General features: G+C 39.9%; 1 protein-coding gene across 1 annotated transcript in view; it reads right to left on the reverse strand.

Annotated features, from left to right (window-relative positions):
* Positions 1 to 18,827: 18,827 nt before the first annotated feature.
* The window catches only part of LOC128663515 (golgin subfamily A member 6-like protein 22), a 274,060-nt gene continuing 270,771 nt past the window's right edge, over positions 18,828 to 22,116 (reverse strand). The window contains exon 4 of the mRNA XM_053717878.1: positions 18,828 to 19,913. Coding sequence (XP_053573853.1) covers positions 19,806 to 19,913 — 108 coding nt within the window. The 3' untranslated portion in view covers positions 18,828 to 19,805. The remainder of the gene's footprint in view (positions 19,914 to 22,116) is intronic.

The raw sequence follows: 22,116 nt of genomic DNA on the forward strand, positions 1-22,116 counted from the left end.
GCCTTTCTCACCCCCTCCTATATTCAGAAAAATGTTTCCAATAGACGCCACCACACGGGACTTATGGCAAACGGTCCCTAAGGTGGAGGGAGCAGTTTCTACTTTAGCTAAGCGTACCACTATCCCGGTGGAGGATAGCTGTGCCTTTTCAGATCCAATGGATAAAAAGTTAGAGGGTTACCTTAAGAAAATGTTTGTTCAACAAGGTTTTATATTGCAACCCCTTGCATGCATTGCGCCTGTCACGGCTGCGGCGGCATTTTGGTTTGAGTCTCTGGAAGAGACCCTTGACACAGCTCCATTGGATGAGATTACACACAAGCTTAAAGCCCTTAAGCTAGCTAATTCATTTATTTCTGATGCCGTAGTACACTTAACTAAACTTACGGCTAAGAATTCCGGATTCGCCATTCAGGCGCGCAGAGCGCTGTGGCTAAAATCCTGGTCAGTTGATGTGACTTCTAAATCTAAATTGCTTAACATACCTTTCAAGGGGCAGACATTATTCGGGCCCGGTTTGAAAGAAATTATCGCTGACATTAGGGGAGGTAAGGGCCATGCCCTGCCTCAAGACAGAGCCAAACCAAGGGCTAGACAGTCTAATTTTCGTGCCTTTCGTAACTTCAAGGCAGGAGCAGCATCAACTTCCTCTGCTCCAAAACAGGAAGGAACTGTTGCTCGCTACAGACAAGGCTGGAAACCTAACCAGACCTGGAACAAGGGCAAGCAGGCCAGAAAACCTGCTGCTGCCCCTAAGACAGCATGAAGTGAGGGCCCCCGATCCGGAAACAGATCTAGTGGGGGGCAGACTCTCTCTCTTCGCCCAGGCTTGGGCAAGAGATGTCCAGGATCCCTGGGCGTTGGAGATCATATCTCAGGGATATCTTCTGGACTTCAAAGCTTCTCCTCCACAAGGGAGATTTCATCTTTCAAGGTTGTCAACAAACCAGATAAAGAAAGAGGCGTTTCTACGCTGTGTACAAGATCTTTTACTAATGGGAGTGATCCATCCGGTTCCGCGGTCGGAACACGGACAAGGGTTTTACTCAAATCTGTTTGTGGTTCCCAAGAAAGAAGGAACCTTCAGACCAATATTGGATTTAAAGATCCTAAACAAATTCCTAAGAGTTCCATCGTTCAAAATGGAAACTATTCGGACAATCTTACCCATGATCCAAAGGGGTCAGTACATGACCACAGTGGATTTAAAGGATGCCTACCTTCACATACCGATTCACAAGGATCATTACCGGTATCTAAGGTTTGCCTTCCTAGACAGGCATTACCAGTTTGTAGCTCTTCCCTTCGGGTTAGCTACGGCTCCAAGAATCTTTACAAAGGTTCTGGGGTCTCTTCTGGCGGTACTAAGACCGCGAGGAATATCGGTAGCTCCGTACCTAGACGACATTCTGATACAAGCGTCAAGTTTCCAAACTGCCAAGTCTCATACAGAGTTAGTACTGGCATTTCTAAGGTCACATGGGTGGAAAGTGAACGAAGAAAAGAGTTCTCTATTACCACTCACTAGAGTTCCCTTCTTAGGGACTCTCATAGATTCTGTAGAAATGAAGATTTATCTGACAGAGGTCAGGTTAACAAAACTTCTAGATGCTTGCCGGATCCTTCATTCCATTCCACACCCGTCAGTGGCTCAATGCATGGAGGTAATCGGCTTAATGGTAGCGGCAATGGACATAGTACCCTTTGCACGCCTGCATCTCAGACCACTGCAATTGTGCATGCTAAGTCAGTGGAATGGGGATTACTCAGATTTGTCCCCTATGCTGAATCTGGATCAAGAGACCAGAAATTCTCTTCTATGGTGGCTCTCTCGGCCACATCTATCCAAGGGGATGCCCTTCAGCAGGCCAGATTGGACGATTGTAACAGACGCCAGCCTGATAGGTTGGGGCGCTGTCTGGAATTCCCTGAAGACTCAGGGATCTTGGACTCAGGAGGAGAGTCTCCTTCCCATAAATATTCTGGAATTAAGAGCAGTTTTCAATGCCCTTCTGGCTTGGCCTCAGTTAGCAACTCTGAGGTTCATCAGGTTTCAGTCGGACAACATCACGACTGTGGCTTGCATCAACCATCAAGGAGGGACAAGGAGTTCCCTAGCAATGATGGAAGTCTCAAAGATAATTCACTGGGCAGAGTCTCACTCTTGCCACCTATCAGCGATCCACATCCCAGGCGTGGAGAACTGGGAAGCGGATTATCTAAGTCGCCAAACTTTTCATCCGGGGGAGTGGGAACTTCATCCGGAGGTCTTTGCCCAAATACTTCGGCGTTGGGGCAAACCAGATCTGGATCTCATGGCGTCTCGCCAGAACGCCAAACTTCCTTATTACGGATCCAGGTCCAGAGACCCGGGAGCGGTTCTGATAGATGCTCTGACAGCACCTTGGGTCTTCAACATGGCTTATGTGTTTCCACCCTTCCCGGTGCTTCCTCGATTGATTGCCAGGATCAAACAGGAGAGAGCATCGGTGATTCTAATAGCGCCTGTGTGGCCACGCAGGACCTGGTATGCAGATCTAGTGGACATGTCGTCCTGTCCACCATGGTCTCTGCCTCTGAGACAGGACCTTCTGGTGCAGGGTCCTTTCAAACATCCAAATCTAATTTCTCTGAGGCTGACTGCATGGAGATTGAACGCTTGATCCTATCAAAGCGTGGATTCTCGGAGTCAGTGATTCATACCTTGATACAGGCTAGGAAGCCTGTTACCAGGAAAATTTACCATAAAATATGGCGCAAATACTTGCATTTGTGCGAATCCAAGAGTTACTCATGGAGTAAGGTTAGGATTCCTAGGATATTGTCTTTTCTACAAGAGGGTTTAGAAAAGGGCTTATCTGCTAGTTCGTTAAAGGGACAGATCTCAGCTTTGTCCATCCTTTTGCACAAACGTCTGTCAGAAGTTCCAGATGTTCAGGCTTTTTGTCAGGCTTTGGCCAGGATTAAGCCTGTGTTTAAAACTGTTGCTCCACCATGGAGCTTAAACTTAGTTTTTAACGTTTTACAGGGTGTTCCGTTTGAACCCCTTCATTCCATTGATATCAAGCTGTTATCTTGGAAAGTTCTGTTTTTAATGGCTATTTCCTCGGCTCGAAGAGTCTCTGAGTTATCTGCTTTACATTGTGATTCTCCTTATCTGATTTTCCATTCAGACAAGGTAGTTCTGCGTACTAAACCTGGGTTCTTACCTAAGGTAGTCACCAACAGGAATATCAATCAAGAGATTGTTGTTCCTTCATTGTGCCCTAATCCTTCCTCAAATAAGGAACGACTTCTGCACAATCTGGACGTTGTCCGTGCCCTGAAGTTTTATTTACAGGCAACTAAAGATTTTCAACAAACTTCTTCCCTGTTTGTCGTCTATTCTGGACAGAGGAGAGGTCAAAAGGCTTCGGCTACCTCTCTCTCCTTCTGGCTTCGTAGTATAATACGTTTAGCCTATGAGACTGCTGGACAGCAGCCTCCTGAAAGAATTACAGCTCATTCTACCAGAGCTGTGGCTTCCACTTGGGCCTTTAAAAATGAGGCCTCTGTTGAACAGATTTGCAAGGCTGCGACTTGGTCTTCACTTCACACTTTTTCCAAATTTTCCAAATTTGACACTTTTGCTTCTTCGGAGGCTGTTTTTGGGAGAAAGGTTCTTCAGGCAGTGGTTCCTTCCGCATAAAGATCCTGCCTGTCCCTCCCGTCATCCGTGTACTTTTAGCTTTGGTATTGGTATCCCATAAGTAATGGATGACCCGTGGACTGACTACACTTAACAGGAGAAAACATAATTTATGCTTACCTGATAAATTCCTTTCTCCTGTAGTGTAGTCAGTCCACGGCCTGCCCTGTTTTTTATGGCAGGTCTAAATTTTAAATTATACTCCAGTCACCACTGCACCCTATAGTTTCTCCTTTCTCGCTTGGTTTTCGGTCGAATGACTGGGTGTGACGTAGAGGGGAGGAGCTATATAGCAGCTCTGCTTGGGTGATCCTCTTGCACTTCCTGTTAGGGAGGAGTTAATATCCCATAAGTAATGGATGACCCATGGACTGACTACACTACAGGAGAAAGGAATTTATCAGGTAAGCATAAATTATGTTATTTTTTTTTTTTATTATTTTTTTATTTTTTATATAGAGATATAGCTCTATAAAAAAATGTGTGTGTATATAAACTCACTCAGGTATATATAATCATTTATTCACATATATATACACACAAAATAAAATATAATAACATGTCTTTTTATTGATTATGACAATTCTGTCACACAGATTATCACCTTGTATCTTATTTCATTTAATTTGTGTTTAACACACCTCATATTCACAATCTCTATTGTAGAGTAGTTATGAAAACTGATAATTTTAAGACAATCAGCCCAAAATATATATATATATATTTTTGAACATATGTAGTTCTTAATTACTGCTGCACTCACTGTTAGGATTTTTTCCTCAATTATTGTGTTCGGATACATTGTACGCTCATTGAGGTATTATGCATATGTTTCAGACATCCTATACAGCCAAGCATATGGCGATCACGTCATCTAATGATGTCAGCAAGAGGGCGGTATGTTGGGACACTCACGTTATTTAAACTCAACGTGCGCCGTGCGCGCACCCTTTGACAAAGCCGACAAGCAGTGAAACCTGTTAGGGCAGTGGTGAGGAGTCCAGTGAACTCCTGTGTTTTATGAAGCGGTTAGTGGGGCATGGTCAGCGTGTCCTTTTATTAGTAATTATTCACAGTATTCATGATAGTTTAACAGCGGTTCTTCAACTCTGGTTACTGTGGATGGTATGGGGTTACAGGGCACCTGCTAATGGTATAATGCTGCTTGCAGACCCGGTTTGGTTGTTATCATTTAAACTCGACTTATATTATGATACCCATTGAGTTAACCATTCCGGTGCCTTCACCTGTTAACCCCATAATCCCTATGTATACCTGATCTATTTTAGTTGGGCATTACTACTAACTGAATGTATAAAACAATATTGCATTTCACAACAGCAGGTTACTAAGTGGCACGTACTATACACGGTACTTGAGATATCTAATATTGCAGCTGAAAGCCCTGTCATAAGCTCTTCACAAGCATATTATTTATAGCTAACCACAAGTATTTACTCAGATAAAGGTGTGCATACGTGTGACCATTATATTGCGGGCTCTATCCAGTGCTGCTAACAATTTGAATAGGCAACTGTTTTCTAAACAGAATGTAACTGACATGCACCGTGTTTAACCCTTTATGTGCCTTATAACCTTGAACCAACTACATACTTACAGAAATTAAATGCTTTCCCGCAAGTGGGGGTCTGTTGATGCACTAACACACTACCTTAATTTATGTATTGAATTTGAGCAACTCTCCATTCATATCAATGAATGTTTCTTCTGTGAAATTTAATTTATAACTAATTGCAACATCAGTCATTTTGTATCATCGTAATCTAAGTGGCTAAATTGTAGTTTATTTAGGATCTCTCTTATTACGAATAGGACTATATTTGTATTCACATTAACCTTTTGTGTATCGCAATTCCATTCAATTGGGCAACAAATATATTTATATATAAGTCCTACCGCAAGTGTTTTCCTAGACTAATATGCCAGTACTGTCACTCAGCATTTTATTGAGTGTCTTGCATCACTCACACTCCATCTCTGAGAAGTAATCTCATAGTGCACAAATGTAGTCACTGTTTATATTATACCAGTCTGCCTATTAGATAACACCTACTTCCAGCAATTCATTTGCCTTGTCTTTTAGCAATGCCATACTACCCCATGAGTTGCTGTTACTATTAATACTGATTCAATACAATATTTTAGGAGATATCAACTGCTAATACTAGCTATTACTGCTAGCTATATTTTATTTTTTTCTCATTTAATATAAGTCTATCTGATATTACTGTGATATCACTGATGCTACACTGTTAGCATCCAATATATATTGACTCGCTGAATTTCCCCCTATCCGTAGTTTTAATTTGTATGTTTTTGTGTGTGATTTTAGTATTATTAATTAATAAGTTATATTTTATTTTTTCACTACTATCTGACCCATAGTGTCACTGATTCATTATTGATACTTGTTCTCTGTGAAAGTTACATATCTATTGGCTACTGGGATTGGTCATATGTTTTTATTTAAAGGGACAGTCAACCATAGAATTGTTATTGTTTTAAAAGATAGATAATCCCTTTATTACCCATTCCCCAGTTTTGCATAACCAACACAGTTATATTAATGTACTTTTTACCTCTGTGATTACCTTGTATCTAGGAACCTTCTTCCAGCCCCCTGATCACATGACTGTGACTGTTTATTATCTATTGTCTTAAATTTAGCATTGTATTGTGCTAGATCTTAAATAACCCCCTGTGCCTGAACACAGTGTTATCTATATGGCCCACGTGTACTTTCTGTCTCTTAGTGTTGAAAAGATTTAAAAAGCATGTGATAAGAGGCAGCCCTCAAAGGTTTAGAAATCAGCATATGAGCCTACCTATGTTTAGTTTAAACTAAGAATACCAAGAGAAAAAGCACATTTGATGATAAAATTAAATTGGAAAGTCGATTAAAATTAAAAGTCCTATCTGAATAATGAAAGTTTAATTTATACTTGACTGTCCCTTTAAGCCAGTACTCTCATTGTACCAATAGAAGCCTGATTAAACAGACAGCGGTTTGGAAAACGCGTTGCTTGTTCTTTTAATATCTAGTGTCATGAGACGCTGAGATTTTTATTTTATTAATAAAATTTGGTTTTATGTAAACCTCTTTGTGAGAGTCTGAGCTCTATCAGTCCGGCAAGACGTTGGAGAAACCAGTTTCCTTGCAGTGTCAGTGAGCTGGGACACGGTGAGATCCCAGTCTGTTTGATTTAGCACAATTGGGTGCTGCTCCACTTGTGAGTACCTTTTTGATAACCTAACAAATCTTTCACCAACTGTATTACACTAGGAGGCGCCTTTGTCTTTTTGTGATTTTTTTCACAGAGAAAACTTGCTCTTAGATCCTGATTTCCCTGACAAAGCAGCTGACTCCTGATCATTGATCATCCTGGTATTTGATCACATTCATCATTTGGGACTATTCCCACCCCAATTGGGACATTTACCATCTATATAACATTGCAGAAGAAGACGGCATTTCCAGATAAGAACCTTTCAGGAATTTCTTATTACTGTATTTGCTATTATTTGTGTTGTATCCTATGTTTCTCATAGTCCCACATTTATAAGAATTGTTTCTTATTTGTTTACATTATTTCGTATAGTATATTTTATTGTTATTCCACGTAATTTCTTGTTCTCTTCTCTCTTAGCCTATTTACATAGTAATCATATAGGGTCCTGTGCACCCCCTAGTAGTAACACCCCCTTAGTGTTACTGATTGTTTCTTTTGACATATCTATTGGGATCAACCCATCCTTTAGGACTCTATCACTATTAGTGTATACTTGTTTGTGGAGGGTTTCACACTCTCCACAAGTTGTGTTAATACTTGTCTCTTATTATACACAGCACCAACCTTGGAACTCAGTATCTATAAATTAGGCAGTAGTTCCTATTCATATATAGTGTAGTGCCATTGGACCCTCCTTTTTTTCCACAATTTAAAGACTTATATTTATATGATACAATCATATTCTTATCATGGATACAATCATATTCTTATCATGGTGACACTCCTGACTAACTACCGGGTATTTAACATCTGCTACCCAGTGGGCTCTATGTAAAGCCACGATCCAGATCAGGGCTCCATTACAAAACCAACAGTCTCCAGCGATATGCCCCCCCCCCCCCCCCCGAGATTAAATATAGCCACCAATCAGCAAGCGCTACCCAGGTACTGAATTAGAAATGGGCCGGCTCTTAAGCTTATATGCTTGCTTTTTCAAATAAAGATACCAAGAGAATGAAGAAAAATTTACAATAGTAGTAAATTAGAAAGTTGCTTAAAATGGCATGCTCTATCCGATTCATGAAAGTTTAATTTTGACTAGACTATCCCTTTAAGTGTAACTGCTATAATTATAATTTCCATCATGACTGATGCATATATAGTATAATTATATAGACATTTGTTTATGTATAAAACTTCCATGTTTATTGACAAATTCTCTTTAAAAACACAGTGTATCAGCAGATACAATTCATCAGACCAGACTGACATTCTTAGCATAGATAGCTGGGCAAACTGCAGCAGACATGTTTCGTGCCTTCTGACACTGACATGTGTCGTGCCTTCTGACACTTGTTCACTGCAGTGAACAATTGTCAGAAGGCACGAAACATGTCAGTGTTTAAAGAGAATTTGTCAATAAACATGGAAGTTTTATACTAATATTGGATCCGGATACCTCTTTTGTACTTATGCACCATTTTTCAGCGCTTTGTGGATGAAGGAAGCGCTACCATCCGGATACTCTAGTTACATGCTGACGTGTGATGTCACCCCACGCTCTATTGTGCCGTAGGAAGAAGGAACAGGAAGTGAAGGAGCGCATAGCTAGATTGTGTATCGTGTTTATGTTTATAGGTGGCTATCAAAATCATCCGGAAGACCAGGCTATTACCAACAAGCGTGGCGAGGGTAAGGAATTGAATAAGGATTTCTGGTCAAGGCAGGTTATGGAGGGCTCTTGTTCTAGACGGGTTTAGTTACTACTGATCTGCTACAGATGCCTCAATTTTTTAGGGCAGGTTTACAAGATATTAGAGCATTACTATGTACAGCTGGTCTGTGAAAAACTCTGCCTGGGCACTGGATTATAAATGTTACTGGACTAGAAGAAGAAGATACTAAATATAATATCAGTTTTTAAACTTATTATATGGTTACTTGGGATATGTGACAATTTCACAACACTTTTGCTGGATAAAGTTATGGAGTTTTGTTTTTACATTTAATTATTTGGAACCTGACCTAGTTTGACATTTTCTTTATCTCTTTTACAGATTCATGAGGAAGTAGAAATCCTCAAAATGATAGACCACCCAAATATAGGTAAGGGAGAAGCTGCTATTTACTCATCTCAGACTCTCATTGCTACTCCTATATACTTCATTTTTATCTGTTTATCCCTATTTATCTCAACACTACCTTCCCTCTTCTTTACAGTGAAGATCTACGAGGACTTTGACACAGAACGTATATTCTATATCATTCTGGAGTACGTCAGTGGAGGTACGTTTTTACTCTAACCTTTAGATTTATCTCACAAAATTACACAACACACCTTTAGAATTTGTGTGCTTAAAGGGCCATTTTAGTCAAAAAAATGACATGCTATAATTTGTTAGAGTATGTAATTTTAAGACTAGTTACCATTTATTGCTATGTGTTTAACCCTCACAACCTGCAGAGCACTCCTGGTCCCGAGTGTAAACTAACACTGATGCAATCAGCATCCCTAGCTGCATAATGGAGCTGTATGTCTAGCGCTGCTGATTGGATCAGCGGAAGTTTTTCAATCAAGACCAGCAGTACTCTGTGGGTGCCTAGCGGTAATTCTAGTATTTGTTTAACGCCTTTTTGGGGGTTAAACACATAGTTTTAAAGAGTCGCTAGTCTTTAAATTACGTCCTCTAAGGACTTTGAGCATGCATTTTTTTCAACTATAATGGCCCTTTACTTAATAATGTTATTTCATAGATAGATACAATACTTTTCCCTGTATGCCCCAAAACATTTCTTTTATTATTTTTTAAGCTTATTTCTCATTTTAGTTTTTATTTGTTTTTGTGTCTATGTTTTTACTCTATATTGGTCCTTCATATATCTTTATATTTATTAATTCATCCTCTTAATTCCTCTCATTTTTTTCTTATATTACAAGCCATTTTCTGACAATATTCAAATCCCTACTAAATGTTTGACTAATTTAAACTACTGTTTACACAGGTGATCTGTACAAATACATCTGTAAAAATGCTCCACTGGCAGAAAAACCGACTCATTCCATTTTTAAGCAGGTATTTCTATCTAAGCTAATTCTATATGAATAAATCTCAATATGCTAATTATATTGAAATGTACTAGACTTCATGATATGCTAATTATATGCAAATGTACTAGACTTCATGATATGCTAATTATATTGAAATGTACTAGACTTCATGATATGCTAATTATATGCAAATGTACTAGACTTCATGATATGCAGGATAGGAAAAAGATAAAATCACAAAAGGTTATATGTGCACAGTCTGCACCAAGTGACTTGATATTATATTAGCGATAAATAAGAAACAAATCAGACACTGAGATGTGATTTGTTTAGACTCACATTGGTATTTAAAAGGTTTGAAGTTAAAGGCAAATATAATAAAGTGGAAGATGAAATCACATTTTGGGGCCAATATATCAAATGTCTGTCCGACATGATCCACTCAGCAGATCATGTCCGACAGACATCGCGGAATGCTGACAGCGTGAAATGGTGGCATGAAATATACCAAAATGTGCCTAGATCAATACTGCAGATTCGCCGCTAGCAGGGGGTGTCAATCAACCTGATCGTATGAGATCGGGCGGATTGATGTCCGCAGCCTAAAAGACGGCGGACCAGTTAAGGAGCAGCAGTCTTAAGACCGCTGCTTCATAACTTCTGCTGAAGGCTCGCACGGAAACAGGAGCATCAGGGGCCATTTGGCCCTTGATAAATCGGCCCCTATATATGATTAATGAATTTGTGTAACACTTTTGCTTTAACATTTACACCAATTGACTTTCTTCTCAGATTGCATCAGCTATGAATTATCTTCATGGACAAGGTATAATCCATCGGGACTTGAAGGTAAGAAATAAATAAGAGGGATAATGGGAGATTTTGCAGGATAAGAGATTGTTATAGCACGAGGCTATACTAGACTGGTATAGGAATCACATGTCATTTCAAACACATTTCCAGTTTATTTCTATTATCAATTTGTCTTTGTTCTTTTGGTTGAAAAGCAGGGACACAAGCGTAGACGATTGCCCATTTCTAGAGCACTATATGGCAGCAAGAAAGTTATCCATTTGCAATAGCACTAGAGGGCAGCACTATTTCCTGTCATGTAGTGCCCCAGACACCTAACTATCTCTTAAAGGGACACTGAACCAATTTTTTTTTTCTTTCATGATTCAGATAGAGCATGCAATTTAAAGCAACTTTCAAATTTACTCCTATTATCAACTTTTCTTCGTTCTCTTGCTATCTTTATTTAAAAAAGAAGGCATCTAAGCTAAAGAGCTAGCAAATGTATGGTTTTCAGCCCATGGACAGCACTTGTTTACTGGTGCTGTCCAATCAGCAAGGACAACCCAGGTTGTTCACCAAAAATGGGCCGGCATCTAAACTTACATTCTTGCTTTTCAAATAAAGATACCAAGAGAACGAAGACAATTTAATAATAGGAGTTAATTAGAAAGTTGCTTAAAATTGCTTGCTCTATCTGAATCACAAAAGAAAAAATGTGGATTCAGTGTCCCTTTAAACAAAGAATGCCATGGGAACGAAGCAAATTTGAAAAGAGAAGTAAATTGGAAACGTTTACAAAATAATATTTTTGGGTTTTATATGAGTTTAAGAGCTTTGCAGATGTGGGGCTGGTTTTATGATCAGGCTAGGGGTGTACACAGCCTTGTAGATTTAGGTTTGGTGACAAAAGTCCTTTATTTATTCATATATTTGCTGTTAGCACTTAATGGGGTCACCAGTACATCACATTGGCACTTTTTTCAACAACATTTGTTTAAGATATTTCATTGTTGTCACATTTGTCTGTTCTAAATGATTGTTGAATGATAATATTGTAATGCTCATTGTTGCAAACAAATGTTACAATTCTTTCTTCTGAATGTGACATCCACTTTTAAGAACATTTAAATTGTATTTTAAATTGTAATGTTTTAGTTTTGTTTAAGCTAGTCTAAGTAAAAAATAATCAATATTAGAAACTTACATTTTCCTATTTTGTATGTTTTTTTCTTACATCAAATGTCACATTCACATTTGTTCTAATTTGTTTATATGAATGCTTTGTGTCATTAGGGTATGTAATGCCATTGCATTGAGTTATGAGGGGAAAAGCCCTGCTATTATTTTTTTAATCTTTGCCACTCCCCAAATCTGACAGTCAAGGATTATAGGATCAGGCATATAACCTCTTTTAATTAACCACATATCTTTTTTCAGCCTGAAAACATTCTCGTAGGCACTGATGGAATAGTAAAGATCACTGATTTTGGGCTGAGTACTACAGTCCTTCCTGGGGAACAAATGTGCACCATCTGTGGTACCCTAATGTATGAGGCTCCAGAAATTATTCGCAAGGAGCCATATGATGGACCAAAAGCAGATGTCTGGAGTATGGGTGTTGTACTGTACGAAATTCTCACCGGCCGCCTTCCATTTAATGGGAATGAAATGAAGGTAAGAAGGAAAGAAAAGCATAACTGCTGTAACATTAATTTCTACAGAAATGTGTAGGCTATGGTAGAGGTTTATTAAGGGCTCCATGTGATAGCAGCTTCAGAGCCCTGGCATTTCAGGCTGCTGCTACTTAACCTCTCTGCAACATTTTAGGTGGCGATTGGCCAAACACAAGCAGGGGGCAACTTTGCACAATCAGTAGATTTTACAATGTTAAATATTGGCAGTGTAGTGCTGCCTGCTCGTCGCAAGGCTGGGTGGATGGGGTTCATGACAGCAAACCTTGTCTGCCCACCGAATGATAAATGGAACCCCTGGCCTGGTATCCATTACTAGATGAATAAAAAGTGTCATATGTTGCTCAAGGGTGTGGTAAGTTATTTAGACTTTGTTAACTCTCTATTCCTGAAACTTTTATTAGCGGATTGTACACTACACATCTAGTGGAAAATATCGAGAACCATCTGATGTATCTAATGAGTGTAAAGAACTTCTGAGGAAAATGCTTCAGGCCAACTCCGAAGAAAGATGGACTTCAGAAGTAAGAGGCAGATAAAACTAATAAATAAGTGAATGTTGAATAAAAGATTCATTAACAACTCAACAGTCACAGGTCTGGCAGACATATGACACTACACTATACACATATATTATCAATTTGCTTTTTTTTCAACCATTGATAAAGGGACAATTTCATGTAAAGCATTAGACGTTATCACAGTGATAATTTAATTTATGATGATCTATTTTCTCTAAAAGGTTATTCATCGATTTTCACATATAAGATAATGTAAGCAGTCAGGCTATGATTATGATTAAAATGAATGTAACTGTAAATATTTCTCTGTAGTGTTGACACTAACTTTTTCTGATCTTAGCAAATCATGAAGTCTCAATGGATCTCAGAAGCTTTTGAAGATCCTGCACAAACCCCAGGTATGGAAATGAAAATTGTATGGATGAATTAATAGATAGATAGGCAGATAGATCACGCTAGTATCGCATTATTTACTGCATCCTCGGATACTTTGCACTTTATATTTTAATCTCTTTTTTGTCCTCTCAGATGATGATGGGGCCCAGGACAGTTCCTCAACATCCAAAAGCAGTCAGGAGAATACATCATCAAGCTTCTCTATGGTGAATATTTGTACTTTTGAAACAATATTGCTCCATGAGAGCTTAAAGGGACACTGAACCCAAATTTTTCTTTTGTGATTCAGATAGAGCATGAAACTTTAAGCAACTTTCTAATTTACTCCTATTATCATTTTTTTTCATAATCTTGGTATCTTTATTTGAAATGCAAGAATGTAAGTTTAGATGCCGGACTATTTTTGGTGAACAACCTGGGTTGTTCTTGCTGATTGGTGGATAAACTCATTCACCAATAAAAAGTGCTGTCCAGAGTTCTGAACCTAAAAAAAACATAATGTCGTCTTTTTCAAATAAAGATAGCAAGAGAACGAAGAAAAATTGATAATAGGAGTAAATTAACAAAGTTGCTTAAAATTGCATGCTCTATCTAAATCACGAAAGAAAAAGCTTGAGTTCTGTGTCCCTTTAATTAGATGTCATGATTAAGTATATGTATATTTATTAGAGAGTTTGTTCAAACAAATAACCAGTTCGCTTATAATAGACTAGTCCTAAAGCCTGTTCACACAGGCCATTTTTTGCAGTACAGCGGTCCCACCCCTTGCACTCTCTCCTTCCCCCTCTCTTTTGCTCTCTCTCTCTCTCTCACCCTCTCTTTTGAGCTCTCTCTCTACCCCTCTCTTTTGAGCTCTCTCTCTACCCCTCTCTTTTGAGCTCTCTCTCTCTACCCCTCTCTTTTGAGCTCTCTCTCTACCCCTCTCTTTTGAGCTCTCTCTCTACCCCTCTCTTTTGAGCTCTCTCTCTACCCCTCTCTTTTGAGCTCTCTCTCTACCCCTCTCTTTTGAGCTCTCTCTCTCCCCCTCTCTTTTGTGCTCTTTCTCCCCCTCTCTTTTGCGCGCTCTCTCTTTTTTCCCCCCTCTCTTTTGCGCGCTCTCTCTCTCCCCCTCTCTTTTGCGCTCTCTCCCCCCTCTCTTTTGCGCTCTCTCTCCCCTCTCTTTTGCGCTCTCTCCCCCCTCTCTTTTGCGCTCTCTCTCCCCCCCTCTCTTTTGCGCTCTCTCTCCCCCCTCTCTTTTGTGCTCTCTCTCCCCCCTCTCTTTTGTGCTCTCTCTCTCCCCCCTCTCTTTTGTGCTCTCTCTCTCCCCCCTCTCTTTTGTGCTCTCTCTCTCCCCCCTCTCTTTTGTGCTCTCTCTCCCCCCTCTCTTTTGCGCTCTTACCCCTCCCTTTTGCGCTCTCTTACCCCTCTCTTTTGGGCTCTCTCCCCCCACTCTTTTGCGCTCTCTCCCCCTCTCTTTTGTGCTCTCTCCCCCCTCTCTTTTGCGCTCTCTCTCTCTCTCCCCCATCTTTTGCGCTCTCTCTCTCTCCCCTCTCTTTTGCGCTCTCTCTCCCCCTCTCTTTTGCGCTCTCTCTCCCCCTCTCTTTTGCGCGCTCTCTCCCCCCTCTTGTGCGCTCTTTCTCCCCCCTCTCTTTTGCGCTCTCTCTCCCTCTTTTGCGCTCTCTCTCCCTCTTTTGCGCTCTCTCTCCCTCTTTTGCGCGCTCTCTCTCCCTCTTTTGCGCTCTCTCCCTCTTTTGCGCTCTCTCTCCCCCCTCTCTTTTGCTCTCTCCCCCCTCTCTTTTGCTCTCTCCCCCCCCCCTCTCTCTTGCTCTCTCTCTCCCCTGTCTTTTGCGCTCTCTCTCCCCCCTCTCTTTTGCGCTCTCTCTCCCCCCTCTCTTTTGCGCTCTCTCTCTCCCCTCTCTTTTGCGTGCTCTCTCTCTCCCCCCTCTCTTTTGCTCTCTCCCCCTCTCTCTCTCTATCTCTCTCTCTCCCCCCCTCCCTCCCCCTTCTTTCGCCCCCTCTCTCTCTGTCTCTCGCCCCCTCTCTCTCTCCCCCCTCTCTCTCTCCCCCCTCCCTCCCCCTTCTTTCGCCCCCCTCTCCCCCCCCCCCTCTCTCTCTCCCCCCCCCCTCTCTCTCTCTCCCCCTTTCTCCCCCCTCTCTCTCCCCTCTCTCTCTCTCTCTCTCTCTCCCCCCTCTCTCTCCCCCCCCTCTTCTCCCCCCCCTCTCTCCTCCCTTTCTCTCTTTCTACTCCTCTCTCCCCTTCTCTCTCTCCCCTTCTCTCCCCCCCCCCCTTCTCTCCCCCTCTCCCCCTCTCTATCGTGTGACCGCGCCCGGCCATGCCCCCTTCATGCCCGGCCATGCCCCCTTCATGCCCGGCCATGCCCCCTTCACAACTATTCACATCCAATCACGCCCCTCGCTTACGCCGGCGACGCCCCTCGCTCACACCCGGCCATGCCCACTTCTGCCGCAGATCAGCTAGGGCCTCAAAGGCCAGGTGTGTTTGTCCTCGTGCTGTCTCTACTGCGCATGACAGCTTAGGACAAACACACTTGGCCTTTTATATTATAGGATTATACACTTAAAGGGACAGTAAACCTTAAAAATAATGTTATATAATTCTGCACATAGTGCAGAATTATATAACATTATTTAGGTGCTATAGCCATAAAAGCCTTTTTTACAGTTTAATTTGCTAAAATACGGCGCTTTTACAGACCCGCTCTCTGCTGAGCGGGTCTGTAATATTCAGTCAGCGCATCGGGCCAGCTGTATAGTCACAGCCCGGCCCGACCGCGCCATAAGACTAAGTGCAGCTCGCTCCTGTGACAGGAGCGAGCTGCACTTAGTGCTATGGCGAGGTCGGGCCGGGCTGTGACTATACAGCTGGCCCGATGCGCTGAGTGAATATTACAGACCCGCTCAGCAGAGTGCGGGTCTGTAAAAGCGCCGTATTTTAGCAAATTAAACTGTAAAAAAGGCTTTTATGGCTATAGCACCTAAATAATGTTATATAATTCTGCACTATGTGCAGAATTATATAACATTATTTTTAAGGTTTACTGTCCCTTTAAACAAAATTTCAAGTGTCAATCTATCTATTGTAGTAAATTTTTCATAATTATTGTACAGTACAGTAATAGTTAAATATATACAGATTAATATAATTGTATTTGTATTCTTTACTATTTACGTTTACTCTCTCTGTTTTCCTCTTTTTTTATTACTTTTTCAATAATGTTTTGTTTCTCCACTAGGATGATGACGTTTCCAATAACATCAATGGAAAATCTGATTCAGAAAGGTAAGGATGCATTTGGAGGGCATGTTATTAATATTGAACCCTTCTACTTTTCTGACTGCTGAATAATCTTAAAACCCCCCAGTTATTTAGTGCCAAACAAATAAATAACCTCTCCCATCTGGCTAATGAAAAAAGATTTCTTAGGGATAGAACAAACATTTGAAAAACAAATATGTAAATGATTGAAACGAAAATGGAAAACTAAAAAAACTCTAAATTTCAGCATTTTCCATCTTTTGTGTCTTTAGAGTTAACCTTTGGGGCATTGAGAAGCTTATTTCCTTAGCCTTTGTACCTAGTATTAGATAAATTCTGTGTCTGTGTCCTGCAACTGTGTTGGAGGAGAAAGGACTTACATTAGCTTCTTAGTGGCCTCTCAGTGGGAAAGGGAAGGACTAATTGTCATTATCTGAGTCATTATGTCACCAAGTAGAAAGTCTAAGTTTTCTATTTTTTCTCTCCACTTCCAAAGCTACCCCCTTGTCATCTTATGTTCCTCATCAGTTCGGGATGCAAGCAAATCTGCACAGGAATGCAGCAAGGAGTGTAAATCAGAGGGTGCTGAGATGCTCAGGTAAGATCACGGAACATGGAATAAAGAAAAATAAAAAATCAGCTCCATAGACAGGCAAACCTGCATTATGATAATACTTGTACATGCACCAACCAATCCCACTGTTATTTTAATACTAATGTTGGAACCTCAGCAAACACTTTTAAAGAGATAATAAACTTTCTTTGGAAATTCAGATAGAGCATGCACTTTTGAGCAACTTTCTAATTTACTATTATCAATTTTTCTTCGTTCTCTTGCTATCTTTATTTTAAATGAATGTAAGCTTAAAAGCTGGCCCATTTTTGGTTCAACACCAGAACAGCGCTTGCTGATTGGTGGCTAAATGTAGCCACCAATCAGCAAGCCCTACAGGTGCTGAAACAAAAATGGGCCGGCTCCTAAACTAACATTTTTTCAAATAAAGATAGCATGAGAAAAAAGAAAAATTGATAATAGGAGTAAATTAGAAAGTTGCTTAAAATTGCCTGCTCTATCTGAATCGTAAAATAAAAAATTTGGGGTTAGTGTCCCTTTAAATTCAGTTTGTGGTGGCTAGACTAAAAAGGGTGAAGCAGAATCATAGGTGTCAGGGATGGATGTGGGGCAATTAACCTCCCTAAACTATGCTCCTTATATCAGAACATTAGCAACCAGTTGAGTCAATCTTCTCATGCTAGTAAGCCACTACTTTTAAAATGATGGGCAGCACTTGTGTACAACAAGCATCTTACTCCTGCTGTACATGTTGCCCCTTAAATTATTATGCATCAAGCATTTAGTTTTTTTCCCCGGCACCCAAAAAAATGTATATGAGGGGAATGGAGAAGCATTGTAGCTGTCTGTAGGGCAAACAACTGGTGCTTCTCAAGATAAAGATTAATCTTTATTTTCTGCTTTATAGGAGTGGATCTGAAGTCCAGGAGGAGATTCCTTCCCAGTCATCAACCCCACCTTGCTCAGAAGTTTCAATATCAATTTTCCCTGCACCATCTGTGGTGTCCTCAGCTAACCCAACACCATGTGACTCAGAATATTCAGTAACACCTAGTCCTGCACCACCTATGTCCTCCTCATCTACCCCAACCCCACCTTGCTCAGAAGTTTCAATAGCAATTTTCCCTGCACCATCTGTGGTGTCCTCAGCTACCCCAACACCATGGGACTCAGAATATTCAGTAACACCTAGTCCTGCACCACCTATATCCTCCTCATCTACCCCAACCCCATCTGGGGAAGAAGTTCCAGCACCATCTATCCCTGCACCAGTTTTGGAAGTCTGTGCAGAGGGAGACAGGTATGTCCATCATATATAAGATAATAGAAACATGGTGCAGATATTCTGTGGGTAATCATTAGTGTTCAATATAGCTAAAAGTCTTTGGATTATAAATGGATGTTATAGGGTAAAATAGTATTTAGTTAAACAGGCTGTTTAAGCTGAAAGTTACATTTTAAACATTCTACTAAACGCCAATTACTTATTATATATCACCTAATAATGTAGAAATCCATTTTGGCCTGTTGGGTCAGCTGGATTATGCCCTTGGTAAGTGTGCATCAATCTTTAAGGTATTGTTAAGTCTACATATTGGTTAGATGATTCTGCAATGTCAAAGCCATTTTATTATTTTTGACCTATTAAACAAGTTATAAAACTGCGTTTAATATTTATCAGATATAAAACATTAGTCTAAATGCAATGAACCAGTAATCCAAATTATGTGGCAGATAGTTGGTAAATTTTGGTAAACATTATTCCCCGTTCTTTCATACTTTTTCTTTTAGGGCGAGTGAATTATTTAGGTAATAATAGAACCTGGGTAAATTATATTCACACTTTATCTTGTCACTAACAGGAACGTGAGTGAAGACCACATAATTCCATCACATAACAGTGGGAAGAAAATGAGCAGATGGAGGAGATTCTGGAACAACATCAGAAAGAGTTGCTGTTGCCGCTGCCGTTGTAACAAGTAACCACCTCAGTTGAGGGAACTTTCTACAGCAACCATCACCGTGGCTATTTTGCCAGCTCCTGGAGAGGAAGATGCCCTCTTTTCAACATAAAAGCAATCACTGCATTTGTTACAGACCCCATTCAGGAGGCCAGTAAGCAGTTTAAATGTTACCTTTTTTTTCTTTCTCAGACATGTTCCTTTTGAGGCTCTTCCTTCGGGTCGACTTTCTGGACTTTGTCCAGTTTACTTCTACGGAAGTTTGTTTGGTGTGAAGACGTTAGTCCTATGTTTGTCTGCGGATTATCCCTCATCTCTGGGGGTAACTAGGCCTTGACAGTATCGGCCCTTGGTTTCAGACTGGTCCTGATTTGGTTCGGATCCTTCTGTTCTTGCGACCTGTTTCAGATAAGTGGCGCTTGTTCTGCCTGGCTGGTCCGGTTGGGGCGCCGAGTGCTTCACATTATTATTGGTGTTATCCCTTGTTTGCAACAAGTTCAGCTAAGATTTTTGAGAGGACCTGAGGGTCCGCAAGGATTGGGGGATTGGTTTAGTCCTTTTAGCCTTCTAGCTGGTCGACTGGGACTAGGTGAAGTTCCGCTGCGACACACTCGGTTATTCCGTTACTTCGTCGGGATTTTGAGTGTTTCCCTCCTTGCTGGGCTTGGAAGTTTGGAGGACTCAGGGCTTTCTTGCCCCTGGTTTCTGGCGGTTTTGCCTTTTAGGTGCTCCTTTGAATTAAAACAGGAAATAAGGAGAATTGGTGTGTACTTCACAGAATCCTCAATAGTTATATTTATTAAACATATATTTGTTTGCAATTGTATTTAAACAATAAAGTTTTGCAGTTGTATTAAAACAATAAAAGTTTTGCAATTGTATTCAAACAATAAAGTTTTGCAATCTTAATAACCAAGTAACATGTCATGTGTGCTTATTTATCATAAATATTAAACATGCACATATTCATTTTTCCCTACAGTATTCCTCTATCACTTTTCATGTAAATAAATCTCACAAACTTTACATTCTTATCTATACAAGGGAATGTCATACATAACAGCACATGTAATAAATCTTTTCTAATAGAAGACAATAATGTATCTGAAATTATCTGCATATAAAGTACATTTAACTGTAAATAACTGTCTCTGTGTCAGACAGTGCTGTTACCAATACACATTTTATATTAACATTAATATAGCATTTAACAACAATGAATACTGCATTAATAAAATAATTTAAAAAGTATTTGCAATGAATACTGCATTAATAAAATAATTTAAAAAGTATTTGCAATGAATACTACATTAATAAAATAATTTAGAAGTAACTGGAGCCTTACAATCTTATTTTGATTACCTCAGACATATTTAATTACAGATCAACTGATTCATTAAATACAGAAATGTTAACATATCTCTCTTATTTTCTCCCATCTGACATTCTGCACATGTAATAAAGCTGTACATAAAATATCTCTTTTACAGCTGAAGTGTTTTGTGTGGTATTTCTTTAGGCAGACCTGTTAAAACAGGAAATAAGGAGAATGGGTGTGTACTTCACAGAATCCTCAATGGTTATGAGGTAAAACAAAAAGTCTCATTGCTCCACCCATGATCTCCCACAATCCTTCAGGATCATAAGTCCATGTCAAAATAAGAGTCCCATGCTCTCACAACAGAGAGTTGCATTCTCATAGGAAATTATTACAAAATAGGAGTCCTATGCTCTCACAAGAGAGTTGCATTTTCATACGCCTAGATTTAGAGTTCTGCGTTAGCCGTCAAAACCAGCGTTAGGGGCTCCTAACGCCAGGGACGTGCACTCATAGGAGGCAGGGGAGGCAGTGCCTACCCTGCCATATGTGGCCAAAGCTTAATTAAATTTTAATTAAAAAAAAAAAAAAAAAGTCCAATAAAAAAATATTTTCCCCCCATGTAATGCTATGGAGAGGCAGGTACAGGAACACTTCTCTGCATTGCAGTACATGGGTCAAAGGAAAAGCTGTGCTGCAGCGCCACCTGTGTTCTGTCAATATATTAGCAGCAAAAATTGGGACCAATAGGAGGCACACCCCTCTTGATGCCTCCTAGCAATTGAAGGATATATAGATTAATGGATGATGCAGTGAGCAGGGTCATGTGACACAACTGGAAGCTGAGGTAACCTAAGAACAGATGACACCAAGCAGAAGAGTAAAGTAGTATTCTAAATCTCTTGTGATTCTCAAATTGTGTTCAGATACAGCTCATTAACAGGGGGGGACAGTAAGTGAACATAACCCAATACTGACAGGAAGTCAAAGGGTCAATTCAAATTTAAATCCATCATTTAAAACCCAGAGTTTGAAGTTAAGTGTGCAGTGTCCACATTATTTAAATTAAAGTTTTTAACATTGAATATTGCTAAGCCTCCCTTTTTCATGGCTATTTGATTAAATTAGGTACAAACTCCATATATGTTATGTCTGTTCAGTCAGAGGATGCAGTATCTATTTTTATTTTTCTCTGTGTCTCCATTTATTTAAAGACTGCTGTTAACTTGTAATTCACAATTAACCAATTGAAAGCTGTTGCATTGTGTTTTTAATATGTGCTGCTTTTATACAAGTTTATATTAATAAAAAGGAGATAATGAGTCATTTAAACAATATGTAATTATTGCAGTTAAATGTTTTTAGAAATAATGCCACTGTAAAGTAACTGGTTAAACACATAGTCAAAGGGAGATATTTAAAATTAAACTTTCATGATTGAGGAAGAGCATTCTATTTTAATAGACTTTTCTAGTTATTTATATTTTGAGAATTGGCATCAACTGTTACTGGCCCCATGTCAGCAAATTAACTTAGTTTTTGAAAGGAACATGAAAGTCATAATTACATTTCCATCATTCAGATAGAAATTGCACAAATAAATAATAAAATAAATA

This window comes from Bombina bombina, chromosome 6 (assembly GCF_027579735.1).
Source record: "Bombina bombina isolate aBomBom1 chromosome 6, aBomBom1.pri, whole genome shotgun sequence".
In the NCBI taxonomy this organism is placed as follows: domain Eukaryota; kingdom Metazoa; phylum Chordata; class Amphibia; order Anura; family Bombinatoridae; genus Bombina; species Bombina bombina.